This window comes from Hirundo rustica, chromosome 1 (genome assembly GCF_015227805.2).
Source record: "Hirundo rustica isolate bHirRus1 chromosome 1, bHirRus1.pri.v3, whole genome shotgun sequence".
NCBI classification, from domain to species: domain Eukaryota; kingdom Metazoa; phylum Chordata; class Aves; order Passeriformes; family Hirundinidae; genus Hirundo; species Hirundo rustica.
The window spans coordinates 66,310,332-66,336,163 of NC_053450.1; the positions used below are offsets into that span (position 1 = coordinate 66,310,332).

The 25,832-nt window shown below is 37.5% G+C and overlaps 1 protein-coding gene across 4 annotated transcripts in view; it reads left to right on the forward strand.

The window, feature by feature from the left end:
• Window positions 1-25,832, forward strand: part of MOCOS (molybdenum cofactor sulfurase) — a 209,268-nt gene that overhangs the window by 156,104 nt on the left and 27,332 nt on the right. For all 4 annotated transcript variants that reach the window (XM_040083418.1, XM_040083434.1, XM_040083442.1 and 1 more), the window contains exons 7-9: window positions 13,244-13,360; window positions 16,072-16,515; window positions 23,440-23,602. In XM_040083418.1, coding sequence (XP_039939352.1) covers window positions 13,244-13,360; window positions 16,072-16,515; window positions 23,440-23,602 — 724 coding nt within the window. The remainder of the gene's footprint in view (window positions 1-13,243; window positions 13,361-16,071; window positions 16,516-23,439; window positions 23,603-25,832) is intronic.

Here is a 25,832-nt window from a genome sequence, read left to right on the forward strand (position 1 = left end):
AGCTCAAGAAATCTTTCGATGCTGTCTTTCTCAGCAGGTTTTTGTAGCCTTTATCCATCAGGTACACTGAGTATCTTTAAGATGGATCTTCATTCAGCTTTTTTCCCTTCAGCAGAGAGTGACCATGACTGAGTGTGGCTGTGCACCGTGTAGGCACATAGTGGGGCACATAGTGGGGCACATAGTGGGTCACATAGGGGAGAGTAGCTCACTTGCTCATCAGCAGAGGCTCATTTTGCTCGCTTCTTTTCTTTCCTTGGCTTCCTGAGAGAATAGGATAATGAGGGGAACATGGAGATATGTCTACAAGTACAGAAGAAGAGATCCATTTCCCACAAGGGAGAGCAGATGAGAAGCACTTGTGTAGCCTGCAAGTGTGGAGTTTTACATTATTTTAGGACATTTACCTGATGAACATGGGATGGCTAAATGTAGAGTACTCAATAAGCTCTTTTTCACATACATCTCTTTTTAGACAATGCTAGCAAATAGTGGCAAATGTTCACCACATTTCATTTCAAAGCAGTCCACATTTTAGGAATTAATTAGTCATTTATGTAGCCTTCAATATATGTGACAATGTTCAGAAAAGATTTGAGATATTAGCACAACTGTGTTTGTAAAACTCCCCAAACACTTCAGTGTTTCTGCTGTTCTTTGATTAAAATCAAAAACTTTATTCTGATTTCTGATTTTCACTTCTTAGTAAAATTGGTTGATCCATGTTTCACTTTTTAAAACTCAACTGTTCCCTCAAATTAATTTTTTTTTCATAGTCTTATGAATGCATTGTGCCTCTTTGCTAGAGTGGCTGCTCATAAAAAACTTCTTTATTGTTCTGTATCATCTGGATTGTGCTGTTCACCAGATTCAGAACATTTCTAGCGTATGTGGAATGAAGAATTATAAAATTTTCAAATGCATCCCAGTCTGATGTGCAGTGCCTGTTACACTATTTTGTTTAATTAAAATAATGTGCAATTTAATGACTTTTAGCCATGTTCTTACCAAAGCTACAATATGTGTGATATATATATAATTGGCTTCTTTATGGAATTAAATTCTGTCATAGGCCCCTTAAAGAAGTTATGGGGAAGAGATCTTTGCTTCCTCTTGTTTATGATTACAAAAATACATTGAGCATAAAGTAAGCTTCATCAAACTGACAATGTAATCTCTTCATATCTGCATGCATGTCTAAATTTATATAGGTTTATTCGAATCTAAGTTAAATCCAATACTTCTGTTAATTGTTTGGAAGTGAAATAGTGTCCCCTGCTTTGGCCGTGTCTATGGTCTGTACATTCGTGTGGATTCACTGTGCAGTCTCCAAATGCAATCCAGTGGAGTCAACAGAACACAGTTTCAGCAGGCTCCCAGAAAACATCTTGGGGAATTTTTTATGGAGGGAAAATTGGATGGCATTTCTGTCTGACATACCTACTAACAGTGGGCACCAGTTAATGACTCAGGTTGTCTTGGTATATTGAAAGAGAAATTACAGAACATCCTATTCCTTTATAGATGATATACCATCTATAACTAATTACTTTATAACTAGACATCAAACCAGTTCTGTTTGCCTTTCTGACAAGCAATCATTATGTGCCTATGTGCCTATTGCAGGACACAGTGTGTCTGCACATTAACATTTGGTAGCTTGGAAAGGACAATATGGCAAACTGATTCCAGAAAAATTATTATGAGAATGATTGGAGCAGTTTATTTGGAACTCTTGAGATTGGCAAGAAAGACTTCATAAGTAGACACTGTCTTCAGAGGATACCAAGCTTACATTTAAGCCTCAAGATTTGCATAATTGGCATGTTATTCAAAACTCTGAACTAAGCCCATGATATTTGGGATGTGAAAGGCATGTAGTGAAATACATGACATGTAATACCACTGCTGAAAATGAAAACAGAGAAAAAATTGTCTTTCCTCTGTGTAGCAATGGGGAAGAAAGTTATTCTTACTTGCTCATATGGTTGAAATCCATTTCTCAGTGTTATCAGCTTAATTACCAGAGCTAACAAGATTGTACAAGTAAACACAAACACTCTTGAATTACATACATAGGGTCAATTGCACCAAAAAGAAATAGCCAGAATCACAGATTCATCTTTGATTAAAACCTTCATTGCAGCAATGAAGAGCAAATGAAGGCATTTCGTTAAAGTGAGAAACAAATAACCACACCATGATTGTACTCTCAGAGATGGCAGCAATTTTTACAGCCTCCTGTCCCAATATAGATGATATAGAATATGTAAGAAGTGATAGGGTGGGAGTGAAATAATTATGCAAGCTAGTTGAATTGCTATTGCTTTTTTGTTTAAATATTTCTTTGTGACTGTTGAAGGGTAATACTGTCTTAGAATATTATACTTGGAATAAACTTGTGTTGTATACTATATGTATCATTGGCTTAATTGACAGTTTAATTACTAGTTTAGGGTTTTTTTGCTCTAAATAGTAATTAAAACAATCAAATAAGAGGGACTTGTGGACTCCAAACAACAATAGTCACTCAAAAGCTTTGGTTTCAATTTAGACTTTCGTGAAACATTTCTTTATCTAGAAATAAAACTACTACATTTTTGAAATTTCCATAAACCTCTCATCTTTGAGCACTAAAACAGCATTAAATTTCCTCCTTTGAGCTGCACCAAATACTTTCCATGAAAATTATTTCCTTCAGTAAAACTGTCTCTGAGATTACTATTGGTAGTAATTTGTTCTTGAAATCACTCGGGAGGACACCTGTACTCTTTTCACGGAAGATGCCTGTCCTCTGCAGTAGCACCTCTGTCATTTTGTTAAGTGTTTATTTGCACTGCAGCATCAGAAAACCCCTGTTATGAATAGGGGTTGAATTATGATGAGTACTTGACAGGCCCAGGACATAAAGATGGCCTTTTTGCCAAATGGCTTCTTCATATATACTTGTCTAGTCAAGAATGGATAATTCCCCAGCATTATAGTTTTTGCTGCTAATGAAGTGTGGACAGATGACAGACTGGTAATTTGGAAAGGTATGAAAGTGCAGGGGTAGAGATGAAGGACCTCTGCAGGATAGAAGCAGATGAGTTGACATTAAAGCAGCAAGCTGTCAATCTTCTGCTTCCTTGTGAGGCTACCAGAAAAAGAGAAGCAAGCAGCCCTAGACTTTAAAGAGGGCTTGTGATGTAACAAAAGATGGTGTTACAGATATATACGTGGTGCTGAGCTAATGCAGCAAACTCTTCACACAGAGAATCCTCAGCTCATTTATTAACAATGAATATCTGCAGCCTTCAGCATATATGAATGTCATGTGTTCTGTCATTCCCATGTCTTTTCCAGCCTCTCGAACACTGACAGCAATGACTCAGCTTCAATTTGCATCCTTGTCAAAAAACTAAAAAGTCTCTTTTTAGCAAAAACTTGAACAGGATTCCATGAAGTCCAACCTGATTTGAATGTCAAAGAGATGAAACAGTCATAAGAGAACAACATAGATTTTAAACAACAATCATACACACAAAAAAAGGGGATTTCTTAAAAGCTGGGTCAAAGTGCAAATATTGTTGTATGTTCTCTTCACATTTGCAGATGAGAAAAAACATCATCTCTGCTCTGGGAGACCTTTGATGCTAATACAATTTATAAAATTTTCTCTGTGTTTTGATAGAGAGATGAGACCTGTGAAATTCTCTCTGTATATTCGGTAGATAATTGCAGAGTGATTTATTAATCCCTTCACATTTTATTCTATAAAGTCAGTTCGGAAGCCGGAAAAAGGGAAAGAGGTAGGAGACACAGATGGCTAGATGGAATTTTACCTAAAGCATGTGTTGAATTGTATGCATTGGAGAGCTCTTACCCAGCCACAACTTTCAGTTTAGTGTTATGCCAGTAGTGAATAATAGCCCTTCCCTTATCAAACTTTTTTCTTTTTCCACTCTGATCTTCTGAGACAATATTTTTTTCTCCTCCTGTGTGTAATGGAGCCAGTAATAGGCTTTAAAAAGTGAGCAAACCATCTTGGCTGTCTTTTGAAAAATGGCCATCATTTCACATTTCACCTGTGGATTACCAGTATCCATCCCTGCTCTGCTTTTTCATGCTGCCTCCTTAGCTTGGAGCCTGAACCTAAGCACAAGTAACTTGCTGTGCTTGGTTTACCTGCAAAAGTTCCTTTGCTGTACATATATGCTTGCCATGTCCCCTAAAGATCCTGTCAGGAAGGGAATGAGCATCAGTCCATTAGCAGTCTCAGCCTTCCTGCCTGACTGCTTCACACTTGTGTGTGATAGACAAACTGCTATAACAGGAATAGCTGCCAAAGACAGAGAACGTAAACATTTTGGTTTGCCTAAGGAAGGCTCTTCTGTGGTTTTGCATATGAATGAGTTTTGCCTCTCAAGACTGAGAACCCTGCTCACAGATTATAATCAGTTTTTCCTAGGAGCCTACAATAGCATGTCCTGGCTCACCTTTATCAATCCAGATAGAGTGAAGGGAGGTCTAGACTTTGAGTTGACTTTCTTCACCCATTTCTCAATTAAAAGGAAAAAAAAATCAACATTTCTCAAGAGACGACTTCTAGTGTGCATCCCTTCAGTTTAAATCTATGAAATGGTTTGATAACTGCTCTTATTATGGCATGTGCCCCCTGTCTCACTCACTTTCCTCCATCTCAGCCACCCATGGATTAATGTAATGTAAGGATTGACTGGATGACCCACTGCTAGGTTTTTCCTTTTTTCCCTTGCTTTCTCTCATTCTGAAGTGAAGACCAGGGTCTTCCATTGGAATGTGTGGCCTCAAATCACTTACATCCAGCCACTCACTGTGGCACTTTCTGTACTATGGTAGCCTCTTTCTGCTAGCAGTATATATGTTAGGAATATAATCTTTAGTTCTAGATCACAGAGTATTCTGAGTTGGAAGGGACCTGCAAGGATCATCAAGTCTAACCCTAAATAAATAGCCCATACAGAGACAAAAGCCACAACCTTGGTGTTATTAGCACCTTGCTTGAAGAAGGCAAAATCAGAATGAGACTTCCCCAATAAACAAAATTTTGTTTTCCTTTTAACCCCATTTATCTTTCATGTCCAAAGCATTCTACATTAGTGAATTGTCTCATAAGCAGCTTGGCAGTTGAGCTAAAACCCTGTGGTTTGAGATGCAGAGGGAGAAAGTATACTCAGTTTACTCTCACCTCACAGGAGTTGAGAGAAAATATGTTAAATACTGTCAAATCTTCAGATTTCAAGTGGCGGATACATTTGTATATACACACAGCTGGTTCAATACATATTCATGTCACTGCTTATCATTACCTGATAAAAGGTACCAGACAATACCTGAAGTGGGCAGATGTCTCTAAATAATTGCTGTTTGTGTCTTAGATGATTATTTTAGTTTCACTAAATCATCTCCAGCCCACTGTACACACGGTGTAGAGCAATGGCACTATGCGAATTACAGGAGTGAAAAAAAGAGATGAGCTGCAGCATTTCCCATGCACAGGAAGTTGATAGCAGGTCAGTTGGATCAGACTGACCAGAACCTGGTACTATTTGTCAGTACTTGCCTGGAAATTCATACCACATCACTACAGGAGAAAGTGAACAATGAGGGGGGAAACCTCCTATTGCATTCAACCTATTTGAAATAAATCTTCATAGAAAGTTATTAAGCAAGACATCTTTGTTGTGTTTCGTATTTAATCCTTTTAGGGGTGGGGGTTTTTGTGTTTGTTTTTGTTTTTGTTTTTTGTTGCTTGCTTGTTTTTTGTTTTTTGTTTGTATGTTGGTTTGGTTTGGTGTGGGGTTTGTTTGTTTGTTTCTTTGTTGTTTTTTTAAATCTGTTTCTTTTTACTTCCATGTAAAACAATCATTCAGTTTTTTAAGTGCAGCATTTTTTCATTTGGGCCACAGAAAATGGAAATCCAGCATTTTTTTAATTCCAGCTAAGAATGGCTTTGCAGCAATGGTCATATGACTCTGAGCTAGTTACACTAATGCTTTTAGAAGCATAATCACTCATTATATTAATTCTGATGACTCAGGGAAAGAAAAATGTTCTCTAACTTGCTTAATGGGATTTTTGGCCATCTTCCCAATAGCTACCTAAAAATTGCTGAAGTGATTACTCACTATTGATTTTAGCTATAGATTTAGACATTGATTTCAGGAAGCCAGGAATGGCAGATAGACCAGCACAATAGAATGCAAACAGGATTATAAGGACAAAAAGATTTTTGTGAAGATTCCTGTTGAACATATACTGATTTCCTTGGTTCCAATTAGTTTCTGATTGTGCTCTGGATGTCTTGGACCAGGGAGATAGCAGCAATGCAGTAAACCACACTGGCATGTCAATAAACGGCACCTTGTTTCTTCAAACTGGCAAGAAGGCATTACAATCTGGATCTTTGCTTTCGTGACATGGCACTGGGTGCTCAAAGACAGCCCTTCCAAAAAGTAGCTCACAATATAGGAGGCAGCTTCATTGATCTAAGTCTGAATATAATCATAAGCATTGATCACTGACAACATAAGGAGGTGCTGTTCTTCAAAGGCTCAGTGTGAGAAATGCAAACCTGGTTAGTAGGTAATGAAACTTTCTTCTTGTTGAGGTAGTAGTGACAGAGTACAGTCTGAGTTCTTTCTGTTATATCTTGTTGCAGGGGGACAAAGACACGTGTGAGTTAGAGTGCTTGAAATTGCCTACTATTAAACTGCACATCAGGGCTGATCAAGGTTAGAAAGCCTCATGAAAGACTAGACTGAAGGTGTTGTCTGACACTGTTTCTCTGGAGTGTCCTTGCACGTTGCTAAGGAAACGAAAAGAGATAAAAGAAAGACACTCATAGCTGTTCAGATGAAAGCAGCCAAGATGAATGAGGGAGGCTAAATATTTTCTGTTTGGTAACAGGGCCAAACTGTGGCTCTAAACTACAGACTTTGTCATATGGGAGAAATGTGGGAAAAAATCCCACATGGTACCAGGAAAAGAACTGTGCTTTTGACAGCTTTCACTGGATTCCCTTGTCTTTGATCTTGGTAAAAGCAGATCAGCTGTCTGTGAATGCATGCAATGTCTAGTTTCAGTCCACAATCTGAATCCTCTGACGACAAAAAGAGACTGGCCACACCTCCTCTATTACTCTTCTTCCTTGTTGCATCTTCCTGCCCCCCACACCCCTCTACCCTACCACATCACTGTATAGGATCCTGTGACTGTAATTGAAGTAATAATGGAATTTCACCCCACAACCTCCCTGTGTTCTATTATCCCTGTTTTCAGGGGTTAAATACAGACAGAAGAGGATTTAACTGCTTTAAAAGAAAGAGGAAAAGGTGGAGATTCTGACTGTGACATGAATTAAACCTATGTCACAGGACTTTCAGTAGCATGCACTGCACATTTTTATTCCTAGGCATTGTTTCCATTAGTATTAGTCTGCTACATTCCCCTTTATCCCTCTTGATATGAGTTGTAGCTTAGTGTGGTTTTCCTCTGGCTTCAACATTTCTGACTAGCAGCAATTTGACTGAAAACCTTTAGCCTACAAAGTAGCTGGGGATGCTCAATGGGATGGAGAGGTACAGATGTTGTTCTGTGACTCACAAGAAGATGCTTTGTTGAAGTCAGTTAGGAAACCTCAGAGGGCTTGAGTTCCTTTGCTTTCTTCCTGAAATCCATCCTTTCCCTGATATCATTGTAGCAAGCCAGATTTTCATTGTCAATGAATGCAGTTTGAACTGGAAGGAAAAAAAAAAAAAAAAAAAAAAAAAAAAAAGAGAGAGAAGGAGGTATCATTGGTTGGAGAGGCAAAGAGACCTATGGTCATTAAGATACCAAATCAAAGAAAGAAAACCAAGATGCTCATCAGTCTGTTCCATTTCAAACAGCTGGATCTTGGACTCATGAAGTTTATATATGTTCAAATAGGTCCATGCAAAATTCACTTGCATATACAGAAGGAAACAAAAAAGCAGTTGAAAAAAAAGTTAGGTCAACCATTAATAAGACTGTGTTTCATTGTTTCATTTCAGTTTTATAGCCACCCTATCCCCAAGAAATCTAGCTTCTGGTTCTCAGAAATTAAAATTATTGTTACTCCTTTATGCATGAAGAACCAAAAGTTCTATATATGGCATCTCCTAAGTGAGAATTCATGCAGGGTGGCGACCTGCATATTTTGAATTATGCTAGTATTTCCAGTCTACTTCTCTCCCATGAAATCTTACCTGCTATTTGACTGTCTTTAAAACTAGCTGAGAAAATCATCACATTGACTGTAAAGTTCCTGATAAGGTAACATTTATACTGAACAAGTATATTCAGGACACTCAGCTTGACAATTTTAGTACATTTCAGTATCTCTGTCCAATACTTCACTGCCTTCTACCAAAGGGATTTTGCTCAAAGTGATGAATGGATGAAGACTGAATAGAGATATGCATACTCTCTTTGATTAATCTAAACCATTGTCAACAACTAGAGAGGCAAAAAGGAAAGGATCAGATTACTCAATACTGAGGGAATCTGCCCACATAGAAATTATTTCTTTGAATTGGAAAAGAAAGCCTTTATTGCAGAAAACTATGCAGTTAAGACAGTTAATGATACTGTAACTCAACTAAAATTCCCCCCACCGCCCAATGATTTGGAAACAAGTGCTGATTTTTTTTCCTTCTGACCTACTTCTTATTAAATTGTATTAAACAAGATTAAGTATGCATTTGCATCAGCAACAGAATTTCACAGTCAAACGCTGGATGACAGAAAGAGCTAGCTTACTTTCTCTCCAATTCCATGCTATGAATCAGTGAATTAATTTACCAGTGGATGTGGAGAACAGCATCATGAAGCCTGTTTTATAACCAGCCATCAGTGGTGTGCAGTGAAATTCTTGTAATGAGCAAATCCATCAGACAGACAAACTGCTCTGATATTTGTAGATTGGTATTGTAGAAAGCAGAAAGAGAAGTCCTAATCACAATTCCTGAAGGACAGTACATGCCAGTACTGAATTAGATTATTTTTTTTCAGAACATTTCATGATACATTTTTAAAAGTTCCTTTATTCCTGTGAATAATTCTTGTGATACTCAGTAAGATAACTTACACAAATAAGTACTTGCTTGAATAAAAGCTACAGAATTGCATCCTGTCAGAATTACTTCAGCAGGGTTTTCTAAAGTGTTCATGATTCTTAGTGAAAATCTTAGACTTAATTGATTAGGAATAATGCAAAATTATGTGCTATTTCTAAATCCTTACTGGCATTTAGTATATACATACCTACAGCAAGTATCATTCTCAGACTTATTTCAATGGAACCTGAAGCCAGAGAAAAGCTTACAGCTTTCACCGAGTGCCCCAGAAGCCCTGAAGTGAACAGTTAGCAGAAGCCAGTCATTTAGCAAACACACAGAAGTCACCGATGCATTGTGTGACAGGGAATAGGAAAGCAGAACAGACCAGAATCTAATTTCTTCTCAGGGCTTTCCAGCTGATGAATGTCAACTAAAACACCAGACTTCCAAGAGGGACTACTGTAGGGTAATGCATTAATGTGAAAGCTCTCCACTTCAATATTTTTTAATATTAAAAAAAAAAATTGTATTTATCAAATAGAGTGCTATGAAAAAAAAACCCAAATGTGAACACTTGGTCAATCTGGCAACACTAAAAGAAAGCTCACTGATGGAAAAAAAATTAACTTTTTTTAACAATTGGTTTAGACGAACTTCTTTTATGTATCTTTATTAAATTTGAAGACCGTGACTTGGAAGTGTGAAAAGCACATTTTACTTGTCAAAAATCAAGAGAATGTGCCATCAGAAGTGTTGGGGTGTGAAGCAATCTACAGGACCAGGCCCACAGTAAAGAGCTTCAGAAAAAGTAATGAATGCCAAGGGGCTCTGAGAGACAGAAGGACTTCTAAGATAGCATGATGGCTTGATTACCATGTCCTCACTGAAAGAAATCAGTAAAAATGCAAGATTTCTGCTTTTTTTTTTTTTTTTTTTTTTTTTTTTTTCAGTTTAATTTTAGTCTTTAATCTCTAAAATACTAAGGCACAACAATTCCAAGTATCAGACCCAGGGAATCACCAGAATTGACAATCCAAGTACATTAAGCTGTGTACTCATCATTGCATTGATGAACGCATTCCTGGCTCCCAAAAGTCAGCCTCTGCTGTTACAGACAGAGCTGCAAGTGATGTTCTGTATTTCACAACTCTGAGCTCAGTATCCATTATTGCTCTTTATGGCAATTTTAAAGATGTGCTTTATTTAAGGAAGCTTTTCTTCATCGAAATAACTGTAACAGATGTTTTATGTTCTATTTGTTTGTCTATGTGGTAGCACTGCAGAGAGAGATTAAATTAACTCCCCAAGTGGTGCATTTCTAGGGTGAAACTAAATGAGAAGAAATCAAAACATATGTCCAAGGGAAAACCAAGCGTCTACTCAAGAGACAGATATTTTTGCAGTGCTCCCTTTACTGGTTCTTTACATGGTGTCATTGTTTCCAGTGAAAAGTGTATATCACATTCCCAAGATCTGTGCACATTATCGCACTGGTGATAATGAACTTCAGTTAATACTAAAGCTATTCATAACTTATTTTTTTTTTTTCTCCTGAATCACAATTCCCATGTTCCTCTAATGAAAATGTTTTTATGTCTCAGTAGTCCTTGTCTAATATACAGATTGATATATATTACAATTAAAGTATTATTGTAGGTGAGGATTGGATTGCATGGCTAGAATGAAATTACTGTTCATTAAAGAACAGTAATAATTTATTTGACAAAATTTAAAAAAAAAAAATTGTTTACAATTCTTTGAAGATGTGTCATGGAAAATATATTACCTTACATACATTTTGATAGACAAGGCTGCCCCAGGAATGTTCCTTTTAAAAAGTATTAATAGTAAAAAGATTATATATTTTAAAGTTTTTTGTATACTGAGTAAATAAGCCCAAACACTGTATGATTTCAGTAGTGAAGTATGTCATGATTTTTGCTTTGCTTGTCATGATTAACAGAACGACAGATCCGCCCACAAGTCACTTGCACCATGACAAACCATGCTATGGCAGAATGACAAGTTTTCTCATCTAAATTAAAAAAGACGTCAAGAAAATGTCACTATTCCCATATTGAAGTTTTCTGACAAAACAAAGCTAGCGACACCACAACAGTCTCTCTCAACAGATGCCTTTTACTAAAACTTCAATTTGAGAAACATGCTTTAAACACTAAATATTCTCCAAGGCATTAATCATCGATAGGGATCTTGGAGCTGATTGTATTCTCTGTTTTCCAAGTCTGTATATATGGAGTTATTTTGATTATATCCATGTTGGAGAATCAAACAATTTTGAACTGAACTAGTGGTGCAGAACACATTTAAATGTGAACTTGAGAACTTGTGTGCTATAGCAATGTAGAATTTTTTTTATATACAGCACATTTTTGTGTGAAGACCCTTATGCTCCACACATGAAAAGAAAGCAAGAACTCTGTTTGAACTGCTTTCAGTAGAGCTAAATACTATTTAGGTTGAATTATTTCAGCACAGAGTAAGTTCTAACAGAAGGCTTGTGTTTTCTAGCCACTGAGATAGTGACTTTAAAGGTGCCTGGTTCACACAGTTTAACTCAGAGATATCAGAAGATAGAAGAGTGACATGTCAAGACAGAAGATAGACTGAATTATACCAGAAAGTGTTTGGTATATTTATTGGGATATTGTCCTGTACAGAGAGAATTTATGTTAAAAATAATAAAAGCCAGTAGAGATTTCGCCAACTACAAAAGCTAGGTTGAACATTTATACTGTTATCTTAGACAAAGCATGAGCTCATAGTTAGGGAAGTAGTTGTTATGGGTTGGTTGACACTCCCTTTCCTGCCCCTTTAGGGTGAGCTGTTGCTGTGCATCCAGCTGAGCCTGAGCTTCCTGCATGGAGGATTCTTTCCCTGGTACAGTGGAGTCTCCTGAGTCTGCAGCGTGGTCATTCACAGGGCTCTCAGCTCTCCTTTTGTACAAAAAGAGCAAAAGCACAGAGGGTTAATGCAAATTGTGTAAGGTTGTTTTGGGAGTCTGTGGTAGAGGTGGGGGTCAGATTTCATGCATTTGTCTGTCCTTTCTTGCAGTCTTGACTAGGAATGCTCATCATTTTTCCTCAAGAAAATAACTGGTAGTAGCTCAGCTAATCTTGTCAGCTGCTGCTGTTGCTTTTTGAGATCAATATAAAGCATTTCCAGGTCCCTGCAATGAGGTTCCATGGTTTCTCAGCTGTGCTAAGAGGATCCCTGTGGTGTGCTTCCCTTGTTTCTTAGCTGTGCTATGAAACCCTGACAATCTGTATCCCTTGCAGTGCTGTCCTCCCAGCGCATGCATATATATATCTCCTTCTGAGTCACATATGGGCACGTTCTGTTCTCTTTGCACATCATTTTCATTCCTTCCCATAATTTATTCATGCTAGTTTGTCATCAAGTATTGTATTTCTGCCCATTCGTTATTCAGTGGATGATAAAGAAATGGTGAAATACCAAACAGCACGAGGAAGAAATGCACCAGGGACTTGGTGGATTGGGAGGTTGTATGTGCAAGACTTAAGGAGACATTGCAGTTCATTCCCTGTCCTGGCAAATGTTACTGCTTACTGAGGGACTGATCCTTCCAGCACTTGTGTGCCAAAATCCCATCGAAACTATCGGTTTATATAATGAGGACTTGCAGTTTCAGATTCTTTGACCACAAGGTTTTCTTTAGCAACCTGAAAAGGTGCCCCGGTCTTCAGTCTCTCTTCAGAGGCAGTTGCAGGTGTTGGCTCTGTCAAGACACCATGTAACACCTGGCTGCAGGTCTGTCATTAGCAGCACTGATGTGAATAAACCTGTTCACAGCTTTAAAATTCAGCAGATGTACTGACATTTACAGGCTTAGAACCTGATTGTGTGTGTTTTGTGTGGAGTAGTTACTCAATGCTGAGGTAAACATCACTGCTCCTACCACTGTTTTCTTCTAGCAAAGTAACAAAGTTGAAAAATACTAAATCTGTATGGGAATGTAAAAGCTATGGTAAGTTGTTAATTGTTTAGAGACATGATTTACCTCCATTGATTTCTGCCTTTAAAACACTGTATCTTGTTGGCCACAAGTTTAAAATGTCTATTTTTCATTCTTCTTCTATATCTTTTGCTGGATTGGGAAGGTGGACAGTATGGCGAGTCTCCACAACATACATGTTCGCACAGGCTGCTTCTGTAACACGGGAGCCTGCCAGATGCATTTGGACATAAGCAATGAGGATATCCAAAGGAACCTGCAGGTAAGTTTCTGAGTCTGATTAGAAGTTAAAAGCTAAACTAAGTGTATCATATTCCATGGGTTTGAGTCCATGTGACTTTATGAATGCAGTTGAATTTGACTTGCTTTCTACAAATTTTCAAGTCCCTTGCCTTGTTAAAGAGCTAAATTAACTGAAATTCGGTTCATTGAAATGAGGTACTGAAACAAAATCATTTGATGGATGCAGAGATGTGTTGCTTGTTATTATTTTATTGGAGAATAGGAAATTATTTTATTGGAGAATTCTTTTTTGGTTTTGGAATTACATGATATCCAGACTTCCAGAAGAACAGAATTTCCTGGACAATTCCTCTCATGTTTTTGTTTTAAGTATCCTAATTAATTAATGATTGTACATAATAGTGTTGAAGTCTTGTAGAACTGTGCTGTTGGGTGTTACAATTTAAAATACATATGCAAATTGGACAGGAAATAATAAAGACAATACACCGTGAATCTCAGAGAATGAAGCAAATTTAGATGACATCTACTTAGATTAGTGGTGTGTTCGATTTTTAGAATATGAATGTAAAGACTGTTTTCAAGATTACAAATGTTTTCCATAAGCTGTCATTAAAAGATGTATAGCAGGATGTATTACAGTGGAGTGGAGGAGGCTTCCTGTCTGCATATTTGTCAGAGTGTGAACTTAGAGTAAATTAATTCAGAACAATCAAAATTTTTATTATTGCTGTTCTTCAAAAGGTTAAAAAAAATAAAAAATCTAATGGTTGTAATTATATTATATCTCCCTTATAATTTTACAGAGACATATAGATAATTTTGCAAACACATTTACATGCAGGACTGATTGCACAGGTTTTTAAAGGCTGCTGCAGTTCTTTAATACCTTCCTTGGCAAAATGTTGCTATGATTTGCCGTGGAAGTTCTCTCCTCTGAGAAAACAAAAAAGGGTATACCCTTTTGCTGAATTAAAAAATGCCAAATAACAAGCTGCAGTGCTCTTGGATCTCCATATACAAGGAGGATTTTGCTAGAGGAGTGAGTGACTTCTTTTAGGTCTGTATCATTTAAATGGGGATAGGGTAAAGTTAAATTTATGGAGTGACACTTAATCACCAAAGGTTGTATAATGAGGTGTTTACACAGTCGTTACTTTGGGACATTCCATTCCCATCAGTGCTTTGAGAAGGATCAGGATGAGTTATTGACAACATTACTGTGTAGAGGAAGGCATCCTTTATCACCTTATTTACACATATACTTCAGTTTCGTCTTTTCCCAGGGTGCTGGATGTATTCTTCCATCCCCGATGAAGTTTTACATGATAAAATGCCTGTGAAGGAGGACTTTCTGTCTTCAAGTGTCTTTGGAGAAGTGTGGTTGGTTTTCTTAGAATGTTATATAGAAACTCATTTACTTATTTGCACAGTAGGAACCTTTCTCTTCAGTCAATCAAGCAGTACTTGGCAGAAGGGTTACAGAAGGGTATATTAACAGATGCAACCTAATTTTGCAAATATTGCTTCTGCTCTGTTGTCAAGGATAAAAAGTACATCACACTGCATTAAGATATTTACTACCGTGTTGCATGCTTTGACATAGATGTAGGGTTTTTATTTCTCCTTGCATAAATGGCATCTGTGTTCACTGTCCTGTGACATTTCTTGCTTTAAAAAAGCCCTCATGTAAATAAACTATTCACACATCCATTTTTAATGTGATGGAAATGTGTAAATAAATTAACTTCTGAGGAAAAAAAAAAAAAAAACCAACAGCTTCTGCACTTAAGGAATAGGATGCTGGGTCAGGACTAAATCTTAAGTCCATTGGTGAGCTAAGTGGATGAACAAAGGGAGACTCTAGCTTGCTTCACTGGTGGCGAGTGGCAGTGCTCACTGACTCACTTAAAGAACGAGGAACTTTTGCTCTTAAGGGAGAATTTTCCATATAGTCTTGTATGAGAGACATTTCAGATGAGTATCTACATGGAGGTCACTATAGGGCAATCAAAGAATTTTTCAACAATTTTTTTTCAAGTGGAAACTTGTGCTCTTCAAAGGAGGAAGTGTTAGAGGAAAGACTAGTTCCCTTCATCCTGAAAGCAATATGTTGACTGGATCAACAAGACACATTTGATGGATATTCCAATGTCACTTTGGATGTCTGAGCTCTAGATTCAAGTCTCTGCTTTGCTGCTATCCCAGATGAGTTAGTTCTCGTCTGTTTGGACTTGGTCGGTTGCTTGTTAAACACAAGCCATGAAAAAGCCACTGACCCTATAAAATGGCACTCCTCTGACGTGAATATTGAGAAAACTGCCCCAGAAAAATCAACAGTCTCATGGTTTGTTCACTTATCTGAGCATATGTCATGGTTTGAATCTCAGTGAACTATTCAGGTGAGACTGGAATATCCCTGGAGATTTTCCAGGCTGACAGTCATGGAACATACAACCTTTTTGTGATTCTTGATATGTTTTTGAGAAGTACCTCTTTCCCTAGAGTAGAATAGGAGAAGCAGCAAAATTATCTTCGTAGTCTGAGTAAATCATAAGATGATTGAGAGTTCTTTCTTCATTTTCTTTTTGTATTGATGAGTTAACCTTCTATTTTTTACAACAATTTTTCAGGTTAGAATCAAGAGAATCATTGATAACTAGATAAAATGAGAGAGAAAAAAGCAAAGTATCATGACAGCTCTCTGTTTTTCTTCCTGTTTCAAACTAGGCTGGCCATGTCTGTGGAGATAACATAGACCTAGTTGATGGACGTCCCACTGGTTCTGTGAGAATATCCTTTGGCTATATGTCTTCTTTTGAAGATGCACAGATTTTTTTGAATTTCATCATAGCCACTACACTCTCCAAATCAAACGCTGAGATTCCTTTCCAGTTGGTTACAAAGCCGATGACCCAGTCTGTTCCAGATGACCACCTTTCTTTTAACAGTGCAGATAAATTATCTCCAGTTCTGCAAGTCTCTGACAGAGAACTCAGGAGTATTTCATCTAAGACAGAGGTAACTGGCAGGTGGCAGCCACTGGAGCCTGAGGCAGAAAGCATAAGGGCATCTGTTTCTGAGACTGCGGTGCCAACCTGTAGAAAAGGTGGCAAGCCCATCACCGTCGCCAACATCTATGTCTACCCAATAAAATCCTGCTCTGCATTTGAGGTATGTGCTTTGAACCATTCAAAAATACTTTTTTGAGCTCAGCCTTGTGGTTTTCATCAGACACGTGTGTATGAGATACTAGTAAGCAGAGTGGGGGTACCCTTTTTCCAGTTTCTGGGATCAAGTCCTATGTGTTAGGCTACCTTGAAGGATTTTCAATTAGGCTGAAGTTGCAGGGGAGGGGTAAATGTGTCTTCTGCTCTCCCCTACCCCACAACAGGCAAATCTGCACATAATATGCTGTCTTGAAGAAAACAGTTGGATTTGCAAAACTTGACCAAAATATAATCAATTAATTAGTATGCTTTTACAGAATGACATGAGATGGACTTGTAGGCAATGATGGGTAGGCAGCAGTTGAGAAATAACTTGATTAAAATATTATAATTGAGAGGCGGCTGATTTACATTACAAAGAAATGTTATCATTAAAAATACATTTGGAACAGAAATATGACATTTAAGTGTTGCTGTGCTATTTGAAAGTTCACTCTTTGAAGATTTTAATTGCTTTTTTTACCAAGTTAATAATATCATCACCTTAACTGTGACTTTTTTTTTTTTTTTTTTTTTTTTTTTTTAAATAATGCATGATGAAATGGGTGTATGGCCCACACATGACCTAGAATGTCACTCTGCTTAGTACCATACTGGGAAGTGATTTAATGAATGTCAATAATGGTATAACTTTCCCTATGAAAACTTACTGGTGTAGGTCAGTGTCTCACATCTGACAGAAAATTGGGGTCAAATCCAGTGATGGCTCCCCTGCATTTCAAATAAGGCTTCTCAGCTGATTTGATCATGTTTTTGTTTTTGTTTTTTTCTTTCTCAGTGCAGAGATGTTGGGCAATTAAACACTATTAAATGATCAACAAAACATCTGTATTTTTAAATTTGGGTTGGCTTATGATGTCCTTAATTCAGAGGAACAATCCTAAGCATTAAATGAGACCTGAACAAACAATTTCCACCCCTTATTAACCTCCCACTAGATCAAACTGTTTAGAAAATCAAATTAATTGCCCTTTTCATGTGAAATTTTTTTTTAACCTGCGTTGAAGTGTTGCAGTTTTCATAGCTGTATTACAGAAGCCCAGTATAGAAGCTGCTGAAATACGTTGGCAGTATTCATGCACCTTTGGGGTTAAGTTCTGTTTTCGACATGCAGGCTGGTGTTGTGAGATACATGCCACAACATTCAGCACTAGGAAGGCTTTGAAGTGATTGTGCCCAGGAGCAGGTATGACATACCTCAGCATGAAAGAGAGCTTATGTTTCTCCACAAGCTGAGCCAGGTTTGTCCTCTTGAAGCTCTGTGAGGGGAAACAGCTTTAGGTGATAAATTTGCACAAACCTGGTACTCCCCGGCAGACAGGACTGCAATTCTAGATGGAGGCGGGGAAATCCCCATGTCTCATGCCTGGTGCTTGTGCCAGGCCCAGAGTGAAAGCAGGGCTCACCTTACCTCAGCTTCCACCCCTACAGTTCAACACTGTTCTGTAAGCAGTGAGAGATGGATACCTGCTTATTCATTTTAGCACAAAATAGGCATCTGCAGTAGGAGAAATAAATTTTCCTGGATATTTCTGTTTCTTTTCATTGACTGCAAGAGCAATCCAAGGTAACTTAGATTATGCAGCTGACACTAGCTGATCTGAATAATTTAAAAAATGTATATAAAAACTGCAACTACATTATAAGGTTTAATTTTGCATGTCTAGAGTAATTTTTGAAGTCTGCTTTGATTTTTTTAATGACAAAGCCTCAGCCACATTAGAGCCCTGTAATCTAAGCACTGTCAGAGCCTGTATTGCCAAAGAGTAACAGAAAATTAAATAAATCCTGGATTTAGTGTATGGTATTGGAAGGGACTGGGATTTCTCTATAAAGAGCATTTAGCTCTTCTCCTCTACTTAAAAAGTATTTTTCTGTGCGTTTCCACACCACATGGCTTCCATGTGGTTTATAGAAAGTACATGAGTGCATATGAAAGAACCGTAGAAGCTGACCTAACAAATCCACTAGGAAAGGACTTTCACTGCATTGGGAGAGCAGGCCAGGAGTTGAAGTCAAAAGAGTATTTTGATTTTGATGGTGTTTTTTTATACTGAAGTAAATCCCTGTGAAAAATATGTTTGCTTTTGTGACCTTCTTCCTGTCCACCAGATGTTCTTCATGTTTTTCCTCCCCAAAAGTCTGACTGGCACTTCTAGACTTATCCTACAGTTATAACCAGCCTGTGAAAGACCTGCTGATATCACTGTCTGCCTATAGAAGAGATAAAAATGCCATCTTACAGACCACCATTTGTCAAATGAACTTTAAAACTCAGTTAATCCCATTCTAAATCACTAAGTGGCTTAGTCTCTTTCCAATGAGTTAGAGTAGAATAGAAAGCTGCCAGGACCCAGACCCTGCAGAGTGCAATATAAGCTCCAATATATATCTATATCTTTGTTTTTATATGTCATTACTGCAGCTCCAGCCTGTATCATCTTGAAACAGGAAAACAATGTATGTCACATGAACTGGAGTTTGAAGCAAAAGATGCTAGAGAAGAAACCTTACCACAATTAAATGGAATCAAATCCTGAAAATCATTTTGCCATCTAAAATATTGATTATACCAGAATCTCTAGGCTTTATCTTGAAAAGAATGAATCATATGCAAAACTATTATTTTGCCATTTGTTTAGTGGTTTTGTTCATACAGACTTCACACTTAACATTATATTATCTCCTTACTTCAGGAAATGCATAAACTTCTGGAGTAGTAATCATGCCGCTTTAGTCTTTGATTGGAATCCAAGAATTGAAATTCAGTGTCTTGTTTTTAAACTAAAATAGCTTTGGATGCTTTGTAGTTGCTGAAAATTTAGAACAGTATTTTCCCATTTAAAAATCTGATCTTCATGTTTATCAGTTACAGGGTAATGCTCAGCTAGCTGATGTGGAAAGGTAAAAGTGGTTTAAATGCTGAGCTGTAGTAAATTCATTCACCTTGTAATGCTTTGATACTTGAGATCAGAAGTTCATAGATTTGTAGGTTCAAGTGGAGGCCTGTTGCTGGTATGGGAGCTCAAATCTTTGGCATGTGTGGTAACTAGGGTTTATTGTAACTACATGATCACTTGAGTTTTCCTAAAATAATATGTGCAATGGAAAATTCCAGCTAACTCTGTGCAGGACTCAGTCCATCTGCCAGTGAAATCTGCCCACAGACTTGCTGGTTGCAAGATAGATGATTAGTGGCAGGAGGACAAACTTGAGGAGGATGTGAGTGCAAACTCACAGCTGTTTGATCTCCTCTTTAGAGTCACATAATCTCCTCCTCTCCTAAATTCTGATTTCTCTGTTCTGTTCTAAGTGGTTTAGTATGAGAGGTTCTTGACCTCCAGAGAAAATGAGAGTGCAGAGTGCTTTGGCAGCTGGGAGGATGAAACTTGGCATGGAGATTGTCAGCTCGCTGCAGGCCAGGCGGTTTCTGTAGAATTTTATGGAGTGTTCCTGGCCACTGTTGTCCCATGGATTTTGTACACATGGTGCAGGAAGCAGAGGGCAGAATTTCCTAACTCAACTTTTCAAATGTGTTTTCTCAACAAACATTTTATTAAATGGAGAAAAGCAGAGGAGTAACCTCTATCCCAGACCGCTTTCTTTTTTCCAACATAAAAATGTGTTTTAAACATGCATTTTTAAACAGGCACATTTCTCATGTTGATGACTTTTGCATAATTATATAATGCAGTGTGCCCAGTGAAAGAGGTTAGGAATTTAAACCAATAACTAATTAACTTTATTATTCTTGCAGTAGATTTCAGAGTATAAAAAAATTGCATCTCAACAGAGAAGACAAACTAGCTTTTCATTTGAACTACAGTGCAAATTCGTAATGATCAATGGATAAAATATATGTCAGACCACTAATATTTTTAAACTTAGATAATTTAAAGCCTTTTTAGTGATTCTTTTAATGTGTTCAAAAACTGTGTTAGTCTTCATGATGCCATTACTGTGAACTACGGGAGAAATGCAGCCCACAATTTTTTACAGAAAACTCTCAACTAAAGAAGAAACCAAACAACTCCACATGTTTTTGCAAGTGGATATTTTTATTTTGCAATAAGAAAAGATGGACTAAAGCAGATGGGACAATACCAAGTACTGGCTGTATTATGCAATGATCCTCGTGACAGGTAGACAAGACCTTACATTGGATCATCCTGGCATGCATCATCACCTGCCATACTTGGAATGAAGGTGTATTCTTGGATCTATCAGTAAAACCATGCTCTTCCTGCTTTCCTTCTGTCCTCCCACTTTTAATTCATCCCAGTAGCCAGGCATGGCCAGGGAATCACATTACAGTCTATATATTACACTACTGCTCACTGTCACGTATGCTAACCTGCTCTATTTTACTTTATTTAACAATCCCTTCAGCCTCTTTGAAATAAGGGCAGGGTATGCTCTGCACAGGCCACAGGTCTAAGTGCTCAGAGAAAAAATAATTGTGTTTTTCTGTGCTCATCTCATGTCAGTATTAGCAGCAAACCAGCTCTGGCTGTTTAGAGCTGCCTGTGACTCTCCATCCAAGGCAGAGCACAGTTGTTTTGTTGTTGCAACTTTCTTTACCAGGGTCCTAGCCACATGTACAACACAGTGAGCTGAAAAGTGGAGAGGGAGTTGGGCACTTGGCAGTGTACAGAGGACATCCAGGCCAGGACAGGGACTCACTGCAGGGCACACATGTGTGACTCTCACTACAATGGTAAAAACCCAGAGGAAGGGGGAAAAATGGGTTGAGGACCTGTAGTCATGTGCTGTATCATGTTTGTTGTGGGAGTGAAGCATGGAGTTAGTTGCCATCATTTTGGACCTGTCAGAGGTTGATTATTTCCAAATATCTGCTAGCTACTTAGATGGGCTTATCCTTTAATTCCTGTCAGCATGTAAGAACTACCTGAAACTCTGATTAAAGAGACATTTTGTTGAGCTCATAAAACCTCTTGCCTTCAGTGAAGGGTAAGCAAACGCTTAAACTATTTCCTGAATAGGATTGCTGTCCTGAAATGGAGCCAAAACAACTGACTGTTGCAATAGGGAACTGAGAAACTTTGTGCTCTTTTTCTGTTTTTCTGCTTTCTTTGTTTATTCTGCTCTCTATATCTTGCAAATCCTTTGAAGATCTGTTGGATTCATAGGAGGATGTATTACCAATTAATGATCTTCTTTTTTGGAAGGGAGATTTGTTAGCAGGAAATTCTTGCAGCTCTCAGATGATCACCAGCTGTTCAAATGCATTTTGTAGTATAATTATACAGGATAACCAAAAATGCTGGCCTCTCCAAAGAATAATTTCCACTAATAACAAAAGTGTGTTCTTCAGCTGATATTGCAGTCTTTGGGCTATGATTTCTCTCCTAAAAAAGGTAGGACAGAGGTTCACATATAACCAAGGTGCTGACAATTTTGGTACTTGGATAGTGTGATTTCAGATGACACTATCAGACCTAAAATTTCTATTTATCACTGAATTTTTCATCCACCCTTGCATTAAAAAATTGCCAAATAATATTAAAAATCAAGTAGGTTGATAGAACACATTTCTTCTCTTAATTTGTTTTTTTCCATTTTCTGTATTCAGTATAGCTGGTAGAGCTGTGGTAAAATTATTTTGAGTTCAGCTTTGATGCTTTAAGTTTTCAGTTCTAGCATGCCTGCCCTTAGCTTCCTATAGTCAGGCTGTCAGTGTCAAACTGCTGCTGCAGGCTTTTATAAAAACAGGAATAGTTTTTAAGAATGAGATATTTTAGGTTCTGTCAAGTTTTGGGTTGATCACATGATTTAAAAAAAAAAAAAAAAAAAAGTGATTTTTAATTAACTTAGCCAGTGCTTCCAGACATGCTATTCTTCATAGCATCAGGCTGTGCTTGACATATCTTTTACTCAATAGTTTTTTGCTGAAGTCTTTTGTTGGCTAATTCATGTGAGATGTACTCAGCTTTTCTATAAGAATTCAGTGAAGTTCAGCTGTAAACTTTTCTCCAAATTCAGCTGTGACTAGAAAGCATACATGAGCTGAAGAATATGTTAGTGGCCAGCTTTATATTACAAGAATGGTATTAATATTTTAACATTCTGGAGAAGAAAGCAGATATTAATGTCACCCAAAGGCATTACTAAAATTGCTCTCTTTTTGGATTTCAAGACTACCATCTGTGTAGCATCAGAAACAGATGTTCTTTTCACCAGAAAAATGTATGTGGAAGCAAGGACAATATGCTTGTATGGGCTATTGAATGTAAAGACTATTATAGAAGTAATGGAAGAACAGATAGCAAAGATGACAATGTGTTTTGTTGTAAGGGAATCTAGAGAAACTATTATTCTCCCAGCTAAACTAGAAGCTTCAGGGGTGGAGATTTTCTCAAATGGATTAACTGATAAGGGGTCCCATTTTATGAAAAACAAGCTTTTTCAGAATTTTGAATTTCACCAGTTTCCTGCTTTCTCTTTGTTTGGTTTTGCCTTAATTCATAAAATTCCCATAAAATTCCTGTGCTTTGTAAGTTAAATTAAAATTTCTGGGGGAATAGATCCTAAAAATGGATGAGTATAAAATTGAAGACAGTTTTCAGAGTGTTTCAGAGATTGTTTGTTCTTATAGCTCTGTTAAACTGTACGATAATATGTAACAATTTAGAGCAATTTCATTTTTTTGTCAGCTTTGTGCAGTGATTATCTTTGATTTCTGATTAAGGTTTCTTTTATGAAAAGCTGACATTGGCTTGCATAAGTTTTCCTGATTTCAACAAGTTTCATTAATGGATTCTTTTCCCTCTCTTTTCTTTTCTGCATGAATCTATTAATGCAGCTAACATTTTTTAAACCCTTGTACCCTCTCCTAATGCTTTCCCAGGTTACAGAATGGCCAGTAGGAAACCAGGGTTTGCTGTATGACCGAAACTGGATGGTTGTAAACCAGAATGGAGTCTGCATGACTCAGAAGCAGGAGCCAAGGTTGTGTCTTGTGAATCCCTCAATTGATCTGAAGCAAAAAATTATGGTCATTCAGGCAGAAGGTTAGTAAACAATATCCTTTCCTTCCCTTCTTTATTGGTGTCAGACTTCTAGGCAGGGACACCTGCATGCTCCCACCAAACTACTGAATGCTGTGCATGCTTACTTGTGGCTTTAGGGACAAGTTCTGTGACAGCTGTGGGCAATGAAAGTTCAACCTCTTATATGCAGCTCTGAGGGGCTTCCTAACTTATTTTTGGGGTAGGCAGAGAGGAGACAGTGACTCCCTATGTGCAATCATAAATGCTGCAGGATGGAGAAAGGAACAGACAGATAAGGAAATTTACTAACTAGTGTCTCTCCGTAGCATGAAGTCCCATAACCTGAAAGGATTGTTAATGCTGCAAAGATAAAGGAATAGGAGTCTAACATTAAACACCCTGGCCAAAAACCTTCCCACTTTGTATCTCTCTTCCTCTTTCCATCTGTGGGATTAGAGAGGTAGAGTCTTCAGTGGAAATTAGTATGAATTAAAATAAGGACCAGACACTATTTAACTCAGTTAAATACTTGCACTAGCAGGCAAATATTTCATGATGTTTGAGCTTCCTGGGAATTATGTAAATCCTTTTTATTCACTGCTGAGGGGAGAAAAAAAGAAAAAAAAAAAAAGTGTAAAATGTTGCAGAAAGCCCTTTGCTAATCAGGGGTGAAAATTATTTATTTTCATAACAGTGCCATTGCTGCTGAACACTGAAACAGGTTTGAATTCCAAAAAAGTCATTACTAATGCTGAGTTTGCATGTGTCTAAATGGTGTTCATCATTTCCCCAGGGTCCAACATTTACTCAGCCCGTATGTCGTAACCATTAATAATATATGTGCCCATATTTTCATCAGTTAGGGCAAAACAAGGGAACCTATCTTCAAATTTTTACCCTGTATTAGAAATCTATATGAGTGGATCTGTAACCACAGACTCCTTTCTGTGTGTACATTAGGGCTGTTGTCATCTCCAACTGTCTGAGCACTCTCCATAGAATTAAATCAGACTCATTGATTCTTTTTGTCAGAAATAGGTTTATCAAACATACATTTTGATACTTCCACTAATCATGTGCTATTTTCTGTATTTCCAATACCAAACTCAATTGACTCTTCCTAGGGATTTCAGACTTGCTCACTGGCACATACACTGCTGCTTTCCCCCCTTTCCTCCATACTATTTCTTTGAGAATCTATCATTCATTTATTTCAATTCCATGTGGAGCACCTTGCTCCTCAAATTTCTGTAGTACAGTTGCAGACAGCCTTCTCCCACTACTTTTAAATTATCGAGTGCTTCAGAACTAATTATTTCTAGAGACTTATTTCCTTGCCATCTCTCTCTGTCTGACCATTCTGAGTCTGTTCTTTATTTTTTTTCCTTGCTCGCACTTGTTCAGAGAAGTGCATACCCATTAGTATGTTCACCTGTCAATAACACCTGTCAGTAGCGCTGACATACTTCAGGGAGTCAGGAGGAAATTTTCTCAGAGAAAAATGACAGTCAAGACACCCATTTCACACTGAGATTTACAATCTCTTGCCACAGTTAGTGCCAGGGTGAGATTTGCCTTTAAATTCTACATTTTACTGGGTGTCTGTTGGAGTTTTCACTGTCATTTGCCTTCCTTCCAGTGAAAGTAAGAACCATTTCCACACAGAAGTGATTGTCCAAGTCTATTGATCGGTTTTCTATGCAAAAGTAATTGATCAGTGTGCTCTAACAGGAATGTCATTGCCATTTATTTACAGCCTGCTTTGGTACAGACAGTATGTAAGAATGGAGTAAATTTTTTTTTTTTTTTTTTTTTTTTTTTTTTTTTTTTTTTTTTTTTTTAAATAATGACTAGTTACCAAAATTCTAGCCCATGAGGTGATCTGGGCCCTCTTTTCTAGTAGTCCTGCTGGTTTTTTCTCTCATGGTGTTCTCGCAACCTGTGGCATTTTTTAAAATACTTGATGGTGAGATAGTGGCTCTCTTTCCCTTGGGGAGTCTATTCCAGAGCTTACTGATGCTAGGATTGCACAATGATAGGAACATGTACAAATCAACAGGGTAAGACTGAGCAGATAAATCTCTAGGAAGTTGTTCCAATATTTATTGTTTTCTTTCTTCTTACCTGCTATCTATATCCATTATTTGTTTGTTGGTGTTAAATTTTTAATTCTTTTCTTTTATCCCTTCACAAACATCAGGATCAGTGTTATATCCTCCACTTAAATCATTTCATGGCAGACAAATTTAAT